At 48.5% G+C, this 20,211-nt stretch overlaps 1 protein-coding gene across 1 annotated transcript in view; it reads right to left on the bottom strand.

Annotated features, from left to right (window-relative positions):
- The window catches only part of HABP2 (hyaluronan binding protein 2), a 33,721-nt gene that overhangs the window by 2,666 nt on the left and 10,844 nt on the right, over positions 1 to 20,211 (bottom strand). The window contains exons 2-11 of the mRNA XM_056120659.1: positions 19,707 to 19,743; positions 11,553 to 11,663; positions 9,419 to 9,526; positions 6,196 to 6,312; positions 5,323 to 5,442; positions 4,692 to 4,863; positions 3,398 to 3,489; positions 2,661 to 2,919; positions 1,678 to 1,820; positions 1,198 to 1,332 (exon numbers count right to left, since the gene is read on the bottom strand). Of these exons, the coding sequence (XP_055976634.1) occupies positions 1,198 to 1,332; positions 1,678 to 1,820; positions 2,661 to 2,919; positions 3,398 to 3,489; positions 4,692 to 4,863; positions 5,323 to 5,442; positions 6,196 to 6,312; positions 9,419 to 9,526; positions 11,553 to 11,663; positions 19,707 to 19,743 (1,294 nt within the window). The remainder of the gene's footprint in view (positions 1 to 1,197; positions 1,333 to 1,677; positions 1,821 to 2,660; positions 2,920 to 3,397; positions 3,490 to 4,691; positions 4,864 to 5,322; positions 5,443 to 6,195; positions 6,313 to 9,418; positions 9,527 to 11,552; positions 11,664 to 19,706; positions 19,744 to 20,211) is intronic.

Here is a 20,211-nt window from a genome sequence, read left to right as displayed (position 1 = left end):
AGTCTCAACATGTCCTTCACCTGCTTCCAGGGGCGGACTTTCCTGTTCTGTTCAATCAACCAGGTCCAGCCAGTCTGAGGCTGGGATATTTATAGAACTACAACAAAAAATGTTATCTGGTGGAGGGATTACCTTAAACCCAAGAAGCTATAAAATCTTCTTTCCTGGGCCTGAGAAAAAGCATGTGGTAAAGCACTTCTTGCCTGCGTGAGACCTGCCTGGGTTCAATGCCCAGAACTGCATAAGCAACAACAACAACAAAATTTACAAATAATCACAAATATTATTCCCCAAAACGTTCTAACAAAATTTGCATAGTATACTGCACTTTCTTTTAGATTACAGGCCTGCTTAACATGATTTGGGTTTTCCATGATTATGGATGTAGTTTTGGAGTGTGTGGGAAAGGGATGAAATGCTTTTCTGAATTCATTGTGTCAGAAGATACTATTTTTAGCACCCTGAGAATAGTACTATTCCATTCTAACTAAGAGTATTAGTTACTATTAAAGAGAAAACCAAATCCTAGCAACACATATAAGGTTTTGATTTAACCAAGAATTATTAAACACCTTGTTTGTGCAAGGATTGACCAAAACACTATAGGAGGGGGGGGTAGCAAAATTAAGGGAGACTTGACCCTCACCCGGGGAGATGACTCAGGACAATCTCTATCACATTCTAGTGCTCCTGCAATCACAGTCCCAAATTTAGCAGAGAAGTATGGACTTTGCAAATGAAAACTAAGAATCTAGAGCATCTATCTGGCTCCAAAATTCATTTTCTTTTTCATCTACCCAGGGAAGGAGGAAGATCTCCGTGGAAACATGACCCATTTTTTCTTTTCCTGTTTTGGGTCACACCTGGTGATGTTCAGAGGTTACTCCTGGCTCTGCCCTCAGGAGTTATTCCTGACAGTGCTCAGGGGACCATAGGGGATGCTGGGGATCGAACACGGGTCAGCCACATGCAGGGCAAGTGCCCTCTCTGCTGTGCTGTATTGTTGTTCCAGCTCCATAGGATCAGTTCTTGAGGGCCAAGGATGAGGAGTAGGACCAGGCTCAGCTATGGAGTTCAGGGAAGACTTTGGAGGAGATAAGATTGAATTGGAACCTGAGAGAGTGGCCTCTCTCCCTTTGGATAATAGTTTTCAATGGTTGCTGTCACTCACCCAGGAGAATGCATAGATAGACGCACCTGTTTCTGTGATACCCCAGCCAGAGATGTGGCACTCTGTCCCCGAGGGAAAGGAGCTCTCAGGCAAACACACAGTCTTCACATACTTGGATTCCAGGGCACAGTGCCCATCCACAGGCTTTAGCTTGAGCAAAGCTAGATGGGAGAGAAAGGCAGAAATGAATGAATAGGTGTCCCCTCTGTTATAAAGGTGTCAGAGCTGAGGGACAGGGGTCTGGTGACAGAGGTATAATAATAGGTCAGAGACAGGAGTCACCTTGCACGTGGGAGGCCCTGGGTTTGGTCCCTGGCAATAGGTGCTCCCTACCGAGTCCCTGGCACTGCGAGTGCTCTCGTCCCCCAGCATCCAACAATATTACAACGCAAGTATGAGTTGGTGCTTGATTGAGAAAACCTTGGCTGGTTTGGGATAGAAAGCCTCACTCAGCTCTCCTTCCACCAAGAGAAACAAATGCACTGCAGCGCCTGGGGGAGACTTGCCGATGTCGTTGTGGGGAATGTCATCCTTCTCGTTGTAGTGGCTGTACTTGAAGATCTTCTCCACCCCGAAGGTCTGCTCGTGGAACTCCGTCTTCTTCAGGTCTTGTTTTCCCAGCACCACTCTTAGATGTCTGGCTTTCAAGCTGCAAGAGAAAGCGTGAAGGTCAGGAATGACCTCTGGGACATGCAGGACTGGAGCTAGACTCTGCTCTGCTCCTGGGGTGCTGGGAGAACCTCGGCATGTGACCAGGTCTTGTGCTTGCTGGGCATCCTCCCCTGAAACGCTGTCCAGTGTGCAGACCTGGGGATCCGAAGGGAAGGGAGGTGGAAAGGGTGTCCCTGGTGTAATGCTGTCTGAACAGTGGCTGGCATTCAGACCCCAGACCTCTCATTCTCCCATGTTTGGCCCAAGAACATCCACCTATCATCTGCAGCAACTGTTTTAGGCATCTGCTCCCCTCTGCCCTTTCTGAGGGACAATTCCTAGAGTTCTACTGGAATTAAGTGAAGAAATGGGGGCATGGGGAGGCCCCAAACCTGGGCTTCTGAAACCCTTTCTGATCACGTACTTAGAGGATGCAAAGAAAGAGGTCACCTTCACAGCATGTGTGTTGAGGGAAGTGGGGGTCTCTGAGACAAAGACTTGGGTGGTGACTGCAAGCCCCCAACCCTAATGACTTGGGGAGGCAGCAGAACACTTTGGTTCTGGGGGACACTCCTGCCTCTGTTTAGGGCTTACTCCTGGCTCAGTGCTCAGGGATCACTTCTCAAGAGGTTCAGGAGTCCATACGCAGTGCTGGGAATTAATCGTTCTATCACAGGGAGTGATTGGGCCAGACCTACAGTGCCTGTTTGTGTGGTGTGTAGAGCTACTGGGTCTGTCAGAATCCCTCTCCTGCCAGAACCACTGAGATGCTATTCCAACGGGAAGGGGGACATCTGAAACCTCGCCTCCCAGGCTTCCTGTGCCAGCGGGCACCTACTTGGTGGCACAGTGGGCGGCGGTGAGTACCCAGCAGGGATGGATTAGGGCCCCTCCGCAGAAGTGGCCCTCCGGCATGGGTTCGGACAGTGGCAGTGAGGTCTGCAGGGACGCCTGCCAGGGGTGCTTGCCCGCCGTGCTCTTAAAGCCACCGTAGATTCTCTTGAGTTTCCGCTCTGCTGTCTCAGTCTTCCCGCATGAGTTAAAGCCCGGGAGAGAAGTCAGGGAGCCTGTGGGGCTCCCCTCGGCATCCACAGTGTCTGTGGGACACAAGAAAGCCATGTCACTATGTGTCGGCTCTCTCCAGTCCCTGGAAGGAGCTGTCAGAGGTGTGACGGGAAGGCAGACACCTCGAGGGTGCGCAGAGCGGAGCCTGCACTGGGGTGCAGAGGAGACATGGGTTGGTGTCAAGCAAGGCTCTAGAATTCACAACTCAGATGTTTCTTTTGCTTCTTTTTTTTTTGGAATGAGGGCTTTCAAACAGTGCTCAGGAGGTCTGAGAGCCCCCATTGAAAATTTTCAAGTGGGCCAGTGGTTCAGTGCAAGCGCCCAAGGATACAATGCTGTCGTGAGAAGGTACGGGAATGAACAGGGACTGGTAAAGAAATGTGGTGGGAAGACCAGGAAGGAAGAGATGGACAAGGATCATCATTCTGTGACTCTGTTTCACCTCTACCGCTCACCCCCACCCCTACCCCCACTTACACATTTGGGGCCATCTCGGAAATGTGGTCTTACCTGAGCACGGTGATATATCACAGTACTCCCACTTCACCTTTGCATTGTTAACTTTGATGAAACACCAAGGTTTCTGGTCTCCATCAGGGTTTCTAAAATAAGAAAACAAAACTCCCAGGGTCAAGACTTGGTGAAACCAAGTTTTGAAAGAGCCTTTAGGTAAGAGAGTATCATGTCTCTGTGCTCCCTAGGGCCACATCCCAGCTCACACCTCAAGTCAGCTAGAAAACTCTGCCTCACATGGGTGATTATATTGGTCTGGTTTTTGCAAAGCTTTAACCTCCAGAGGAGAATCGCAATGACCAGGAAGTAGTTCTCAAGTCTTACATCAGAGCCCTGGGGTCTATCAAATGGTTTTGTTAGGAAAAGACCCAAGGTCCTTGATGAAGATCCTTCTTTGTCATAAGAGTGACATCAGCACAGAAACATGGTAAGTGTCAGTGTCCTCCCCCAGTGCTCCATTCCCATGTGTGGGGATTCTCTGAGAAAGGCCATCCAGGGGTTGGCCATGAACACAGCTCCATGGCGGGAAGGATCAGAATGAATCAATGTGGGAAGTGATTATAGTTTATACCAGGAACATCACCTGGCTTAATGGAACTGGTTGAAAGCCATGGAGCTCTCACCTCTCCTTCCATGAAGATCATGTGTGTCCTCAGCCTTAGTTAGATAAGGAACCATAAAAGGAAGTTAAGGGAATGGTCTGGAGGCAGCTGAAGGGGAGGAAGGTAGCTCATCAGCAGGAAGAGTTTCCTCTTTCCTGGGAAAACCCTGACATCCATGTGTCAGAGACAGTGCTCCTTTCTTGGAGATCCTTCTCTATGTTCTCTCTTGTAGTCATGTGGGGTCAGATTCTACAGCAAATAAAATGTCTGCACAGAGGTTACACATCACTTCTACATGGAGACACCTCATGTAGACACTACCTGGGAAGTGAGTTTAGGAGATAAGGCACTTTTATTGCATGAGGTCAATGCCACTTTGTCTCCCAGCAACGCATAGGGTCCCTGGATGTGACCTGACATCCCACAGGAAACAAAGAGGATTAATGAAAAGATCAATTTTGATGTATCTAAGCCACCATCATTTGGGGAATGTTTGTTATAGCAGTACAACTGACTCTATCCTATAGAGGAAATGCTTTGTGGAAAGAAGACGGGTGAATTTTAGTGCTCTACCTCCAAATTTCTAAACTGGCCGATAAAAAAAAAAGTGGGAACAGGGAAAGGGGCAAAAAGAGAACTCTTATGCTGACAAGCAGCTAATACAGCAGGGGGAAGAAGGTATATTTTACCTGCAGAAATTGTGTTCCCCAATCCCATGGCCCTCAGCATTCTCCATAAACATGTTGTATTTCTCCTGTAAGAGGAGGTGGGAGTTCCAGTGAACACACGGGTGTTTGTTGACTGTCCTGCTTACTTTCCCTCGGTACGAGTAGCCGTCCTCCGCATAGCAGTCATCAGGACCTCGGAGAAAGCAGGTGGGCATGTGAGAACTGGCAGCATCTAGCAACTATTCCAACTGTTGGTGAGTGTATCAAGAGGTGAAATAATTGGGCATAACTATTGGTTACACTGAGATCTTACCACAAAATCCCGTAAATACAGTGAGTTGAAGTTGTACATTGACCTCAATCTCAAAACATGAAATACAGAGGCTGTGGGGATGGGTGAAAACGTGGTTCTTCAATTGGGCCCACACAAGAATTGGTGGTCAGAGTAGGAGTGGAGGCCCAGGGGGTGCCCAGGTATCTTGGATGACCTACGACCTTCCAGATGTTCCCACATGCCCTTATGTTGGCAATAATAGTTTGGGAAGTTTTATTTGAGCTTCATTCTGGGAACAAAATCTAACACAGGAAATAATCACAGAGACTTCATTTGTGACTTCTGAGTTATTGCTGACATGTTGGCCGAGACACACACCTATTTCACAGAACTTCCCCTTGAATGGACTGGAACAGGTACAGGTAAACTTGGATCTCCGCCGATTCTTGAGGCAGGTGCCACCATTTTGGCAGGGATTTGGCCTGCACACAGGAACCACTGTGAACACAGGAAGTGGGGTCCGAAAAGCTCTTCAGGAGTTGCAGCTACACAGAGAGGGTTGGGGACACTTCTGGTGTCCCGTCTTTCACAAAAGATGGACAGCCACAAAGGAAAGATAAATCCAGTCACACATGACTAAATGAACAGACAAACTTCATTAGTATAAGCAAACCTGGATAAAGTAATATGATGAGGGCTGTGGAAAAACAAGTGTATGCATAGATGTGTCACGGAGGAAGGAGAAACAGGAGGCATGGAGTGAGCAGAAGTTTGAGAGCTGCTCTGAGTTAGGCTGCGAGTAGGCTCTGCTATTCCATAGCTCTGTGACTGTGAATATCTTAGTTAACCTCTCTAATTTTAGGTTTATAAGTCTTTACAGAACTTCCTTGCACTATACTTTGGAGAATGAAATGGATAGAGGATGTGAATCTTTAAGGATAATGTGTGACTTGTAGCATTCATCAAATCTAGATTTATTAGATTTATGGGTCCATTCTGGGAATAGATTAGGATCTACTTCCTGGAGGAAGTGAATTTTGCCATGATTTCTTTTGAATGGGCAGGGGTATAGATCAGTAATCCCACTGAACTCTTCAGGGATGATGATTCTAAAAAGTCCCTAGAGAAAAGTGCTGCCTCCAGTGCCAATAACACAAAGACGCTAGATGGAATTCCACAAAGCAGGCGTGTAGATGCTCCAATGTGAGATGACAGAGAAAGCCTAGTGCAGACAGAGACTTCGGCACTTACCTTTGGAGCAATCTGGACCACTGTAAGGGTATTTACAGACACAGCGGTAGTAAGGAGGACTCTGAGTAACCAGGCATTCACCCCGACCACATGGGTTGTCATTGCAGTTGTTGTGTACTGTGGGATATCCATAGAAAAGTAGAGTCAAAATAGCCTATTGTTTTGGAGAACATATCTTACTTAAAAGATATTTTATTACTTATTTATTTATTTAGCCTTATGATTTTTTAATATTTTTTGAATCACCTTGAGATAGAGCATTACAAAGATGTTCATGATTGGGTTTCAGTCATACAATGTCCCAACATCCATCCCTCCACCAGTGTAATTTCCCAGCACCTATGTCCCCAGTTTCCCTCTCATCCTCCAAACCCACCCCCACCCATTCCAGCCTGCCTCTATGATAGGTATCTCTCTTCTCTCTTTCTCTTTGTTTCTCTCATTTTAGGCATTATAGTTTGCAATACAGATGCTAAAAGATTATCATTTATATCCCTTTACCTATTTCCAACACTCAGTCCTTGTCCAGAGTGATCATTTCCTACTAATGTTGTCACACTAGACCCTCCTCTATCTTAGCTATTCCACCTCACGCCCCCACACACCCTTGTGGTAATTTCCAACAATTGACCAGTCCTCCTGGATCATTTTACCTGGATAGTAGTTTCATACTATTGTTTTTATATCTCTAAAATGAGTGCAATCATTCTATATCTGTCCTTCTCCTTCTGACTCATTTCACTCAGCATGACACTCTCCATGTTCATCCATTTCTAGGCAAATTTTATGACCTCATTTAAAAAGTATTTTATTTTATTTTCAAATATATTTTTGAATTTTGATTTTAATATTTGGTGACAAATATTTACTTTTTGGAAATTAACAAAGAAATTTTTGAAATTTCAAGAGAAAATTTTTTATAAATTTTATTATTTGTTTATTTTTAAACTTTTTAATTGAATCACAGTGAGATAGACCCTTACAAAGCTATTCATGATTGGATTTCACTCATACACTATTCCAACACCCATCCCTCCACCAGTGTACGTTTCCTAGCACCAGTGTTCCCAGGTTTCCTCTCATTGCCCCCACACCTTACCTCCTTCCTTCCTCATTGGAAGATGCTTTTCTTCTCTCTCTCTCTCTCTCTCTCTCTCTCTATATATATATATATATATATATATACACACACACACACACACATATATATATATATCTGCCTCTGTCTCTGTCTCTCTCTCCTTTTGGTAATTGGGGTTTTCAATATTGATACTGAAAGGTTATCAAGAATATCCCTTACCTACTTTTAACCCTCAGATTTTGTCCAGCGTGATCATTCCCAGCTATTATTGTCCTACTAGTCTCTTCTCTATCTTACCTACCCTCAGCCCCACACACACTTGCGGTTAGTTCCAACCACTGACCAGTCTTAAAAGGTACTTTAAAAATTTTTTTTTATTAGTGAAACACCATGAGGTACAGTTGTGGACATTACAAGTTTTTGTGCTTCAGCTTCAGTTAAACAATGATCGAGTACCTATCCCTCCACCAGTGCCCATTTCTCCATCACTAATGATTTCAGTATCCCTCCCACCCCACCATCCCCCCACATCCCATCCCGCCTCTGTGGCAGGGCATTCCCTTTTGTTCTCTCTCTCTCCTTTTGGGTGTTGTGGTTTGCAAAAGAGGCATTGAGTGGCAATCATTTTTGATCTATAGTCTACTTTCAGCATGAATCTCCCATCCTGGGAGGATCCACACAACACCCTTTACTTGGTGTTCCCTTCTCTATCTGAGCTGCCTTAAAAAGATATTTTAAACTCTGACTGAATAACTGGGCTGCGAAACCAAGTTGGAAAGACATGAGCTGTCCGTGGTTCTGAAACCTCAGCTTGCTTCCCCCTCTTCACAATACTAGGTCTTCTCATACTTTCTTCCGAATTCCTTTTATATTGTCCTTGTTTTTCCACCTTATTAAAAACGCAATGATTGTTAAATCTCCAACAGAGATGAAGCTAGAGTTTCTCAATGTTACATCTTATTTCACTCTCCGTGTATAGTTTCATCATTCTTTAGAGAAGCAAAGGGATGAACACATATCTAATGTTTATTTCTGATACTCCCTATTGATCCTGAAACATTTATTGAAGGACTTGCATAGGAACAAAAATTGAAGTAATGCATGAAGTGGGTACAGAGGAAAGGAACTGACTATAAAATACAGTGTATGTTTAAGATTAGGATTAAGTACAGTGTATGATTAAGATTAGGATGTTTAAGATTAAGATTAGGGCTGGAGCGGTAGCACAGCGGTAGGGCGTTTGCCTTGCACGCAACCAACATGGCCAACCCGAGTTCGATTCTTCCGCCCCTCTCGGAGAGCCTGGCAAGCTACCGAGAGTATCTCGCCCGCACGGCAGAGCCTGGCAAGTTCCCCGTGACGTATTCGATATGCCAAACACAGTAACAACAAAGTCTCCAATGGAGACGTTACTGGGCCTGCTTGAGCAAATTGATGATCAACGGGAGGGCCTTTACTTTATTATTACTATGTTTAAGATTGTCACTGCTTTTCCCAGCCCAGTTAAACGTTTGCTAAGTGAAATTTGGATCCAGGTTCTCTCCAGGAGTTAATTAGTCTTTGGGAGTTCTATTCCTGATTCTCTATCACACAGCCTCATTGTCTGTCCACAAAAACTCACTAAAGGCAGACGACTTCTATCCACATCTCCACAGTGAGAATGGAAGGATGAAAAAGCAGGGTGGAGCAGGTATTAGGCAGCAGGGCTCAATGTTCTGGTCTTCTCCAAACTAGCTCTGTTTGTTCCTCATACTCTCTGAGTTGAGCTTCACATACTCTAAGATCTTCCCTGCCCTAGCTGTGAAGAAAAATTCTCTTGCACCTAAGCTCTTTAAACAACAATAAACAGGAACCCTTAATTTGAAATTCCTTTTGATTGGAGTCCAGCTCTATCCCTGCACCCCTTAGAAGCCTCAATAATCTCATCTGTGGAATAGATTTCTAGGCCTGTGTAGCAAGAGGATTCAGGGAGAAAGTACTGGTGCTGAGGAACCCATTAGGCATGGATCAGGACCCACATCTCTGTGGTTTTAATCATTTCCATGGGACCACTGAGACCTTGCTTACCCCCTTTGAGTTGGGAGAGGAACTGCTTCCTATTCACCTCAGAGGGGAGAGTGTATCTGGAGGACACGCACTCACCATTGCGACACCTGCTTCCAAAGAAAGGGGCCAGGCAGTTGCACTGGAAGGTGTCCCCACTGACGACGCACGTGCCACCGTGTTCACACGGATTGGACAGGCAGGGATCTAAGACACATGAGCCTGAGTCAAACATTCGCCATGAGCAGCAGGAGAAAATTATCACTGGCTCCCAAGATTTTGTCCTGGTCTGACTAAGAGAGTAGCTGCAGAGTCAGTGATCAGGCTCAGGGGCAAACGTGGTTCTAAAGAGCAAGAAAAAGTGCATTCATGCAACCAGAGCAGGAGTCGGGTTAGTGTGAGAACAGGCAAGGATTCGTGGCTGTCTCCCTCCGGATGGCTTAGCATGAGCCTTTCTCAAAGAGAAACTCCCCCTCTGCACCCTCAGCGTGTGTATCCTCCCAGTCTTGCTGGGAGTGCCATGGGGTCTGTCTCTGATGCCGGAGGCATCCCTTACTCCCCGTGCTCAGGGGTGGAGGTCAGGAGTGTGGAAAGAAAACCCACCCCTAATGAAACACGAGCTTTCTGAACACCAGCAAAGAAGACCAAAGGCGAGAGGGTGACAGAGGAGTTGACGGCGAGGAGGTGACCCAGTGGCCTTCATCTTTCTTCAACTCCTTGTTCAGTTAGATTTTGTCATATTTCATCTGTGCTTTTGGCTTTTCATGGTTGTCTGAATGGATCTTCCCTTGGGGAATTCTTTATCCTTCTGTTCGCACGCATTGTTCTTTGGTTCAGGAACTAGGATCCCTCAGCCCGGCTCTTGTTTTGATGGTCCCTTCTGATGTTCCCCTGATGCCCCGTATCTTGGCCCTACCTTCCAGGCCACTGCATGCAGTTATGCTGCTTTTGTTCTGTGGCTGCCTGCCTTTCCTTCCTTCTTCATGTGGATTCACGTGGCTTGACTTGGGCTTATTCCTCATTTCCTTCTATCACATTTCTTGGGTTGAGATGCCACAAAAACAAAAACAGGAGTAGTAGAAGCGTACGTGGGATGAGTCCACACATAGACTCATACTCTCTCCACGCACACAAACACCCACATGCACTTACACAAGCACATACACATGCACACAAACTCACACTCATACACATCTACACCCACACATACAAAGAGTCACATAACGCCACTCACACACAACATGCACACTCACTTATACTCACCCACTCACACCCACCCATATACACACTCACACATACCTACACATAGGCACACTCATACACCACACACATGCACACACTAATAACTCAACCACTCACACCACACTTATACACATCACATGTACAATATTCACACTCACACACAAAACTCATTAATATACATGCATACCCACACCACACATAGTCACACACTCATACACACATGCATTAATACACTCATGCTCACATAAACCACACACTCTCAAACATATGTGCACTCACACACACCACTCATGTACACACGCACATATACAATGCACTCATATATTCACACATAATCATACACCACATACAGTCACCTTCAGGTGCACACACGTATACTCCCCATTCTCACACACACCACACACTTATACTTACATATACCACACACATGCACACACACTCATACACACACACTTGCATACACACCACACACACTCAAATATATACTCTCTTACACACACAACAGTGAAAAGATGAAGAGTGAAAAGAGAAAGAAAAGCCCAGCCCTGGGGGCAGAGGAGGATGACCATTCGGACTGGTGATGCCACAGCCTGAGCTGAAGACTGACTCGGACTCATCCTCATACTTAGCACCTACCCACAACCCCGCTATGAGTTTGGTTTTGAATATGACTCCTCTACACGCAGTCAGGAGGCCTGCCAATGTTGTGTTCACTCACTGCAGGGCTCGGCTGAGTCAATTATTTCCTTGGTCTCCATGGCTTCATGGGTTAGAAGCCAGTGAGGGTGGGAGAGATGGTCCTAAAGACCTTACCCAGTCCCCTAGTCTGTGACTCCAACTAGGAAAGCGTCATTTTTCCAAGAGCTATTTTATAGTGCAGGTCACAGGGGAGAAGGAAAGTAGCCCCCACATAGATTCATATATAATCACCCACCCCCCAAGGTGAACTTCCCCATCCCACAAGAACTTTCAAGAGAGTTTTGGTGCCTACCGTCCTCCTCATAGTACCAGTCTGGATTCTCACTGTAGGTTGGAGAACTGCTAGTTTGCTCTTCTGGGTTGTCATAGTCATAGTAGTACTCGTAGTAGTCCGGAGTCCAATCTACATAAATGGGAAGGGGCAGAAGAAACATCATCAGACCCAAGCAAGTGGTGTTTTCCCTTCCTCAAGATTTAAGACTTGAAGGAGGAACTGTGTCTTTCCAGCTTCTCACTCCAAAGAGGGGAGTATACCAGGTTCTCTATTATGAGTGTTCATTTGTAGGGAGTGTTGGCACTCAACAGGGTCTGGAGATCCTGACTGGCAATGAGGGGAAGGGAAACCAAGTTCTGGCTTTCCACTAACAGATCTCAGATCAATCATCCTCTCTGTGCTTTGGCTTTCTTATCTGTTGATAGCAGGATGATGAATGGAACCGGGAAGCCCTCCATAGTTCTTTATGGGATCTGTGGCATTGCGTGCCATGCTGGGTCTCTCTATGCAGCAAATTTCTCAAAAGAACTTTATTGGTCATTTTAGTTTAGTGAAGTTAAAGAGACTTGCCATCATCCACTTTGTCATGGTATCAAACAACTCCTAAGTTGTATCTCGAAAAATGCAGCTTAGCCACTAATGTGTATTGAGCATCTATGATGTATCAGACTGAGTGTTAAGCGCTATATTTGAAGCATAGCATTTCAGGCTCATACAATTCTAAAAATTTATTATTAAATCTTTTTAGTTAAGAAGCCTGAGGCAGCAAGAGGTTGAGGAACTTGCCCAAGGCCACACAACTAATAGATAGCAGGACATGCCTGATCTAAGGGACTTTGTCTCCACTTAACCACTAAATTGCACCAGCTCAACTGCAGTGCTCAGCTGTTTCAACCAGCTTCTTACTACCTCGAAGCTATTCACATGTGCTGTGGGAAAAGTAGTCCAAACATCCCCGTGGACTATCATTCTCATCAGGAATCATCAAGGATCACCTTGAGAAAGTGAGAGAAGGTGCGAGTCTCTTGTCGCCATGAGAGAGAGCTTCAAGGCTCTTGTCTCTGTAAGAGAGGTCTTCAAGGCTCCTGTTCTCTGTGAGAGAGGGTTGCGTGATTCCAGTCTCTGGCTGCGTGATTCTTGTCTCTGTGAGAGACGGCTGCATGATTCCAGTCTCTGTGAGAGAGTGCTTCATGATTCTGGTCTCTGTGAGAGAGGGCTGCGTGTTCCTGCCTCTGTGAGAGAGGGCTGCATGACTCTTGTCTCTGTGAGAAAGGGCTTTGTGTTCCTGTCTCTTGAGAGAGGGCTGAGTGGCCCTTATCTCTCTGAGAGGGCTGCATGATTCTGGTCTCTGTGAGAGAGGGTGGTGTGGCTCTTGTCGCTGTGTGAGAGTTTCATGGCTCCTATTTCTGTGAGAGAGGGCTGCAGGCTGTCTTTCTGAGAGAGTGCTGTGTGGCTCTTGTCTGTGTGAGAGAGCTTCATGGCTCTTGTCCTCTCTGAGAGAGGGCTGTGCATGGAGCTGCTCTGTGAAAGAGGGCTATGTATGGCATTGCTCACGTTTGTAAACCCCCACAATGAACTGTCCACTCAGAAGGCTTGTGTTGTGTGTATAAGACCGGACACAGCTCTCTGTTGTCTGAGACCTTGGGTGTCCTTGGCGCCGAAACTAAGTTTGGGATTTGAAGAAAGCTGGGTTGACTTTGCTCTCTCCAGTGGGTGGGGGTATGGCAAGCCTGCCGGGAGCCGGAAGGAGCGGTTGGTCCAGAGATGCCTATGATAATGAGGCAGGAGCAAATGCAGATAGCAAACTTGAAAGGGCTTCCTGCCAGCCAGCTGATGGCTCAGCTGAGGGCACTTACCTCAGCCTGATTATCAACCACATTATCTTACTCTCAGTTATTCCCTTATAGTCTTTATCTCATTGGCTTTTGAAAAGTCGACTTTTGCACAATGCCTGTTTTATATTTCCCATTAAAACGGAGCAATCTTTTTATTTCCTTTCTGAATACGCCAACTCTGGTTCCTTGGCAAAGTTTCACCTCATTTATCACAGTGTCAAGTCAAGACTCCCTTTGCTTGCTCATTATTTCTCCCGAGCTGCTGTTCCTCACTCTGAAAATGCTCCCAGAGGAGGCCGCCATTCCAGGGATGAGGATCCAAGTGGAAGATAAGGCCATTGTCTTCGTGGAGCAAATAAAGTCTCTTTCCATCTAGCAATGATAAAGCAGGGACGGAGAGGGAAAGGGTGCCGGGTGGAAAAAAAATATTTGTCTGAGTTTGACATGAAAGATTTCAAACTGACATTTGGGAGAGACAATGGGCTTTGGTAACGAGCGGGTCCCATCTTTTATTTAATATTGCTTTGGACAGCTTGTTTTTGTTTTCCCAACAGGTTTTTAGAGATAAGTGCCTTCAGATGACTCCTGAAAATTTCTCCCAGGGTCAGACGGATGAATCAGCTAAGCCATTAAGAATTGTGCAGTAGGCATATAGGGGTAGTACAATGGGTAGGGCTCTCTCGTCTTGCACATGGCTGACCTGGATTCAACCCCCAGCACTCCATATGGTCCCCTGAGCCACACCATGAGTGATTCCTGAAGGCAGAACCAGGAGTAAGCCCAGAGCAAGGCCAGGCATGGCCCAAACAAATCAACAACAACAACAACAACCAAAGAATCTTTTCGTTGTAGAGATTTGAGATGGGGGAGGTTTGCCACAGCTGCTGTGATATGGTTTTTCCAGGTGGTGAAGAATTTTTTACTTAAATCCGGCTCTGCCAGCAGATCTGCTCACGTCTCTGAGAAGCCAAAGAGAGAATAAAAGTCTGTGGTTCAGACTCCAGCCGAGCAAGACAAGGTGCTCATGTTGGCAGGGCCAGCTGAAGGAGAAGTCACCCCATGCCCCGGGGTCACCAGGAGCCAGGCACTTGGAAGTCTGAGCAAGGAAGTCACCCAGATCCATCCCATTTGGGGGGCACCAGATTTGAGGTGCTGTTCAGGAGCACTGACTAGGAAGGTTTCTCCATCTCAGATTGAAAGCTCCTTTTGTCTTCGGTACTCAGTCAGTATTTAACCCTATTGGTGATGACAGCTATGGGTCCAACTCTACGACTAGGGGCATTGCTTTTAATGGGGATTGTGGCGAGTTAGACCAAAGAGGGAGTGGGAGGAGACCTTTGTTCTCCCAAAAGTCTCCAGTACAGGTGGGATACAGAGGCTGGACAAGGAAAGAGAAGAGAAAGGGAGGGTGTGGCAGTCAGCTTGGCCAACATGAGACCCAGGGGCCTCCAATTCCACCTCAGAATCGGGTGGTCTGAGAAAGAGCAGGGGAAGATGGTGCCCATTCTTCACCCATTCTGGAAGCTACACCTCTGGGATGAGACCTTCCATTGAGAGACAGAGCCCGTTCTCTACTTTTGGGGTCTGGATTGGTCTCTAGGACCTGCTTTGGCTAGTGGCATGAGATGAAAAAGATGGAGTCCTAGCTCCCAGCCTGGACCCCAGACATTGTGAACCTTTCCTCTCCCCTTTTTCCTGGGCAGCTGGGCCCATTCTCCAAGAGGACAGGGAACACACAGACCACAGCAGGCCTTTGGATGCTCCACAGGACCTCAGAGCTAGGAGAAAGCCCAGGCCATTGACTGACGGTGAGCACAGGAGGAGGCCCAACCGCGATCAGTGAGCCCCGGGCCACAGAGACAGCTCAAGGGGCTACGTGCATGCTTTGTATGTGGGAGGCCCAGCTTGGATTTCCAGCACCACCTGGTGGGTTCATGGGTGAACACTGCCAAGTTTGACCCTCAAACCACAAACAAGTAAAACAAGATCAAGGAGGCTTATTCCAGACCAGAAGCAATACTCAGGCAAACCTAAGCTAACCCAAAGATTTGGGATCTAAATACATGGCTAGAGGTTTAAGCTGCTGGGCAGTTATATTGTGCAGTGATTAACAAGTGGACCCCTAGGAGTACATTGATAGTGGCTAACCAGCAGGATAGGCATTTCTGATACTAGAACATTCTTCAGTGGCCCAAGTTGAGTTCAGTTTCTTGGGTGGGTCTGGGGTAGCATCTCTTCCTGGGGTTGGTTATAACTGGACCTGTAGAATTTGTTTCTCCAGCCAGAGAGTTGGTTTTTTTCTTTTTTTTTCTTTTTGGGTCACACCCGGTGATGCACAGGAGTTACTCCTGGTTCATGCACTCAGGAATTATCCTGGCAGTGCTCAGGGGACCATTTGGGATGCTGGGAATTGAACCTAGGTCGACTGCTTGCAAGGCAAACGCCCTACCCGCTGTGCTATTGCTCCAGCCCCGAGAGTTGGTTTCTTAAGAGGAAGGGCAAGTCTATCTCTCTTCTCTTCCTACCCCCAGGCTCCACGCTGAGCTTTAGGTACAGTTCAGCTTGGTGTTGAGAGAGAAAGGATCCCCCTTGGGGCCAGGTGCCTCTTGCTTCTGATAAGCCAGCACACAGCAGGCACTTGGTGCTGAGCAGAGGAAACTGGCTCTGGGAGAGAAAGGGATGTGCAATCAGCATCCCGGGCATCTGAGGAGGGAAATGCCTGGACATCTCAGAGGAGTCTGGCAATGTGTCCAGGTGCTTTCCTGCATAGAGAGGGAGTGATTGCAGACTCACACAGGGAGCTCCAAAGCCCAGGAAGACAACTGAGACTTGCCTAGGCCCCAGAAGGAAAAGCTGGGGGGAAAGAAGAGGGAGGGGTTGGAATATTTCATGGTCGGTCTAAAGACACTGTGAATCTGTCTATTCAACAGATGAAACTGATGGGAAGAATGGGGAAACCTAATTCTGGGTTATTGTGTACTGAGCATTTGCTATGCATTAGACTCTAGGCTAAACAAAGGGTTTCATGCTCTCCTTTAACTCTGTCACTGTCACTGTCCTCCTGCTGTTCATTGATTTTCTCAAGTGGGCCCAGTAACGTCTCCATCATGAGACTTGTTGTTACTGTGTGTGGCATATTGAATACATCATGGGTAGCTTGCCAGGCTTTTGCCATGCGGGCAAGGTACTCTCGGTAGCTTGCCGGGCTTTCCGAGAGGGGCGGAGGAATCGAACCCGGCTCGGCCGGGCTGGTTGTGTGCAAGGCAGATGCCCCACTGCTGTGCTATCACTCCAGCCCTTTAATTCTAAGCCATAATAATAATAACAACAACAATAACACTTAACTATTATTATTAATATACTAATTAATATTTTATTAATTATTAATAACAATTATCATCATTGTTATTGTTGTTTTTTGAGTCACACATTGTAGTGCTCATGGCTCACCCTGGACTTTGTACGCTCAAGGGTCACCCCGGCAATGCTCAGGGTATCCTCTGTGGTGTGAGGGAATCACACAGAGGTTGGCTACATGCGGGATAGAGAACTTACCCACTGTTCTCTCTCTCTGGTCTCCTTTAATTGCACTCATGGTTGTTACAAACAGCGGTGCTTGGGGCCTTGCAATGTGGGGCATCGAACTTGGGGCCTTCTGCCTGCCAGACATGTGCTGAATCACAGGAGCCACCACTGCCATCCCAGTTATTCAAGTTCCCCAGAGAAGGAAGCAGTAAGGCAGAAGGAGATACCAAGGACCCCCGCCCCGTGCAACCTCACTCCAGGCCCACCAGATCTTCCCCATGCCCCGTAGCCTTTGGGGCATCTTGTCAAACTCCGCAATGATTCCTGCTTCCAGGAAGCAGCCAGCATCCATAAATCTCTCAGCACCGGCTTCCAGGCTCACTGCAGTCCTGACCCAGAGCCTCTCCCATTCCAGGACTGAGCTTTGCAGTTGCTCCGGTTAAAGAGCTCACCAGATGTGTGGGGGCAGACCAGAAATCCCAGAAATGCCAGCCTGTGGGCCTCCTTCATCGCCCTGGCACAGAGGGCTCCTCCGGGGGCGTCCCCTGCAGCCCCCCACCCCGCCGGCCTGGATTTGATGCTGACGCACCGGCTGGCACTGCAGGCTCAGAGGAGCCCTGGCTGGCAGGTGGTGGACAGCTGACGGACAGACTCAGCCCGTGCGGCTGTGCAGGGCTCAGGCGGCTTTGAAGCAGGCCCGCGGGCTGCTGCGTCACTTGCTCACTGCTGTTTGATGGCCACTTTCTCGGTCACTCTCTGGGCCTGTGGCAGGGCCCCCTGGCGCGCACTGTCCCGGCAAGCCCAGTTAGAGCTGCAGCTTGGCCCTGGATCGGGGCACAGAGCTGGTCTCAGCAGGCCGGCGGCTGACAGGTTCCATCAAAGCCACGGTTGCCCACCCTCCCCCCACCCCATCCCACCTATCCTGTGTGAGATATACTCAGGCACAAATGGGTGTTTGGAAAAGCCTCACCTACTCTTTGCCGAGTGCCCTGCCTTATCTCCGACTTGGTTCACCAGTCAGAGGTGAGCAGAGCACCCTGGTCTACCAACTGAGCTCTCATATGATCTTGGCAAAGCTCTCTTTTCTTTCGGGGTGAGGGGCATTGCTCCCAGGGGGTGGTTAGGAGGCTCTGCACACCTCCTAGCGATTCGCACCCAACCAGGTTTACAGAAAAAGTGAGGGCCCAGCACTTCAGTGCTGCTGGCTCTTGCCGTGCTGGGATTACCCAGGCCATTCCAACAGTGCTAGGGGTAATCCAGGCCTGCACCCAGACATACTTGGGTACCATCAGTGGTGCCAGGGACAGAATCACCTGCAAGGCATGAGCTTTAACCCTTGGGTTATTGTCCTTGCCTCTCAGCAGAGCCAGGAATCTCTTCTGTGAAATCCAACATCTTCTCTTGCTAAATGTGTTCTTGTCCTGTGCTTAAATGCCCCCGGTGATGAGGAACTCATTACCTCTCGTTCAGATATGTGGACGGTCCTCCTAGTCAGACTCTTCCTGTTTTCAGAAACTCTGACCTACACCTTCTGGTTGCTTTATTTCCTGAAAAGCCTGGTGGATGCGGTGAAGCCGGGGTCTCTGGAGGGCATCTGCTCAGTCGCGGGAGCTGTTCCCTGCACAACCCCAGGGTGTCACAGATGAAGGCCATTGCAGAAGCCCTTCACAGTAGAGGCAAGAGTGGCCGGTGGCACCAGTCTGGAGGCAAAGATGCTTCTTATTTTCTTCTTGTGGACTCAGATGAAGGCGGCTTTCTGGACACTTGCAGAGAGAGAGGTCCTTGGAGTCTTCTGGGCCCTGTTCCTGCCTCTGGGCCACCCACGTTGCAAGGCTCTGTCTCTTGGACCCCGGGACACAGTGGCCCCTTCTTCAGTGTTTTCACAGTTTTCAGGGAAGGTGGGCAGGGGGCAGCAGGGAAGGACTCCCTAGGCGGATGTGGGGGTGGCCAGTGGACACTACACAGCGGTTTCTCCAAGGATCTCAATCGTAGGTCAGTGGATGCTGCTTTGGAGGAAAGCACAGACCTCCCCACACTCAGTGGTCAGGCCTCTGCGTTCTCTCCAGAGGGCTCCATGGGGACCAGGTCCAGCCTTGTGTCCTAGGTGGGCACAGGCCCCTTGAAGGGTCTTGGCGCTGATCCTGGCCCAGGTATCACCCCCTGTGCCCCAGATATACTTACTGAGGGTTGGGTGTGACTGCGGCGTCCCTGTCTGCCTGTCCACCTCCTTCCTCATGGAGTGACCAGTTCCAGCGGCTTCCCGTGGCATGTGGGGGGGCCCCCAGAAGCAAGTGGGACAGGAAGTGGCATTTTGTCCTTTGGGTCTCAGGACAGCAGAGGGAGCCTCCGAAGGAGGAGGCACCCAGAAAGGGAGAAGGGACAGGGGGAGGCCCTCACAGGACCAATCACTGCCTTACTTCGCCTTGGCCTTTGTGTCTGTCTCAGCTGCCAACAGGCTATGTCACCTGGATGAGTCTCTCCCCTCCTGAATCCTCCACTTCCTCCTCCATGAAATTAAAGCATTTTCCTGCATCAGCCCCTTCCCCTGGAGGTCCTGGCACTGGGCACCAGGGGTGTCCACAGGCACCTTGAAGTCGGGTCCACTGGCGTGTGGGTCCCAGGAGTCCCACTTTTCTGGGAAGAAATTCTCAAAGGCCCCTGGGATAGTTTTGAAGCACCTGAACCCTGAGGCTGTTCCAATTCTGCCAGGCAGGGGCCACTTTCTGCTTTTCCAGTGTGGCCTGAGGCTGGTGGGAGTCTGGGTCACCCGCCTGCACACTCCCCTGGCTTGTGAGAGCCATCGGTCACTCACCTGGATCTGGGTCCTGGAGAAGGGACCTCATAGAGAACTGGAAGACAGAAATAGAGCAAGGATGAGTGGGCCAGTCAGGCCTCCCCAAGCTCCCCGGAACTCCTAGCGCTCACCCAGGGCACTGGCACACCTGAATCTATTACCGGGCCTAGGGTTGGAGGGCGGGTGGGCATGGACTCGAGTGGTAGTACCGTCCCCCAGCACCACCCTCAAGTCTGCATCCTGGGATGGTTTGGGATATGGCTGCTCAGGGCTAATCCTAGGATGATGTGGGTGGGCACCTCCTATCTGCTCAGGCACACACTGCTGCATCCCCGGCCACAACCAGCCTCCAAAGAATCCTCTTCTCAGCCTCTCTCGGGATGAGCAAACTGGGGTGGCACAGCTGTGAGAGGCTGCGGACTCCTGCTCCCTCTGGGGACAGGGCTGGGAGGGGACCGAGGCTCAGCACAGTCCCCTGACTTCCTGTTGTTCTGAAGGAAACATGGCACCCAGGCCCAGGTGC

This window comes from Sorex fumeus, unplaced genomic scaffold (assembly GCF_029834395.1).
Source record: "Sorex fumeus unplaced genomic scaffold, SorFum_2.1 ptg000043l, whole genome shotgun sequence".
NCBI lineage: Eukaryota > Metazoa > Chordata > Mammalia > Eulipotyphla > Soricidae > Sorex > Sorex fumeus.
This window is presented reverse-complemented; position numbering and strand designations above follow the sequence as displayed.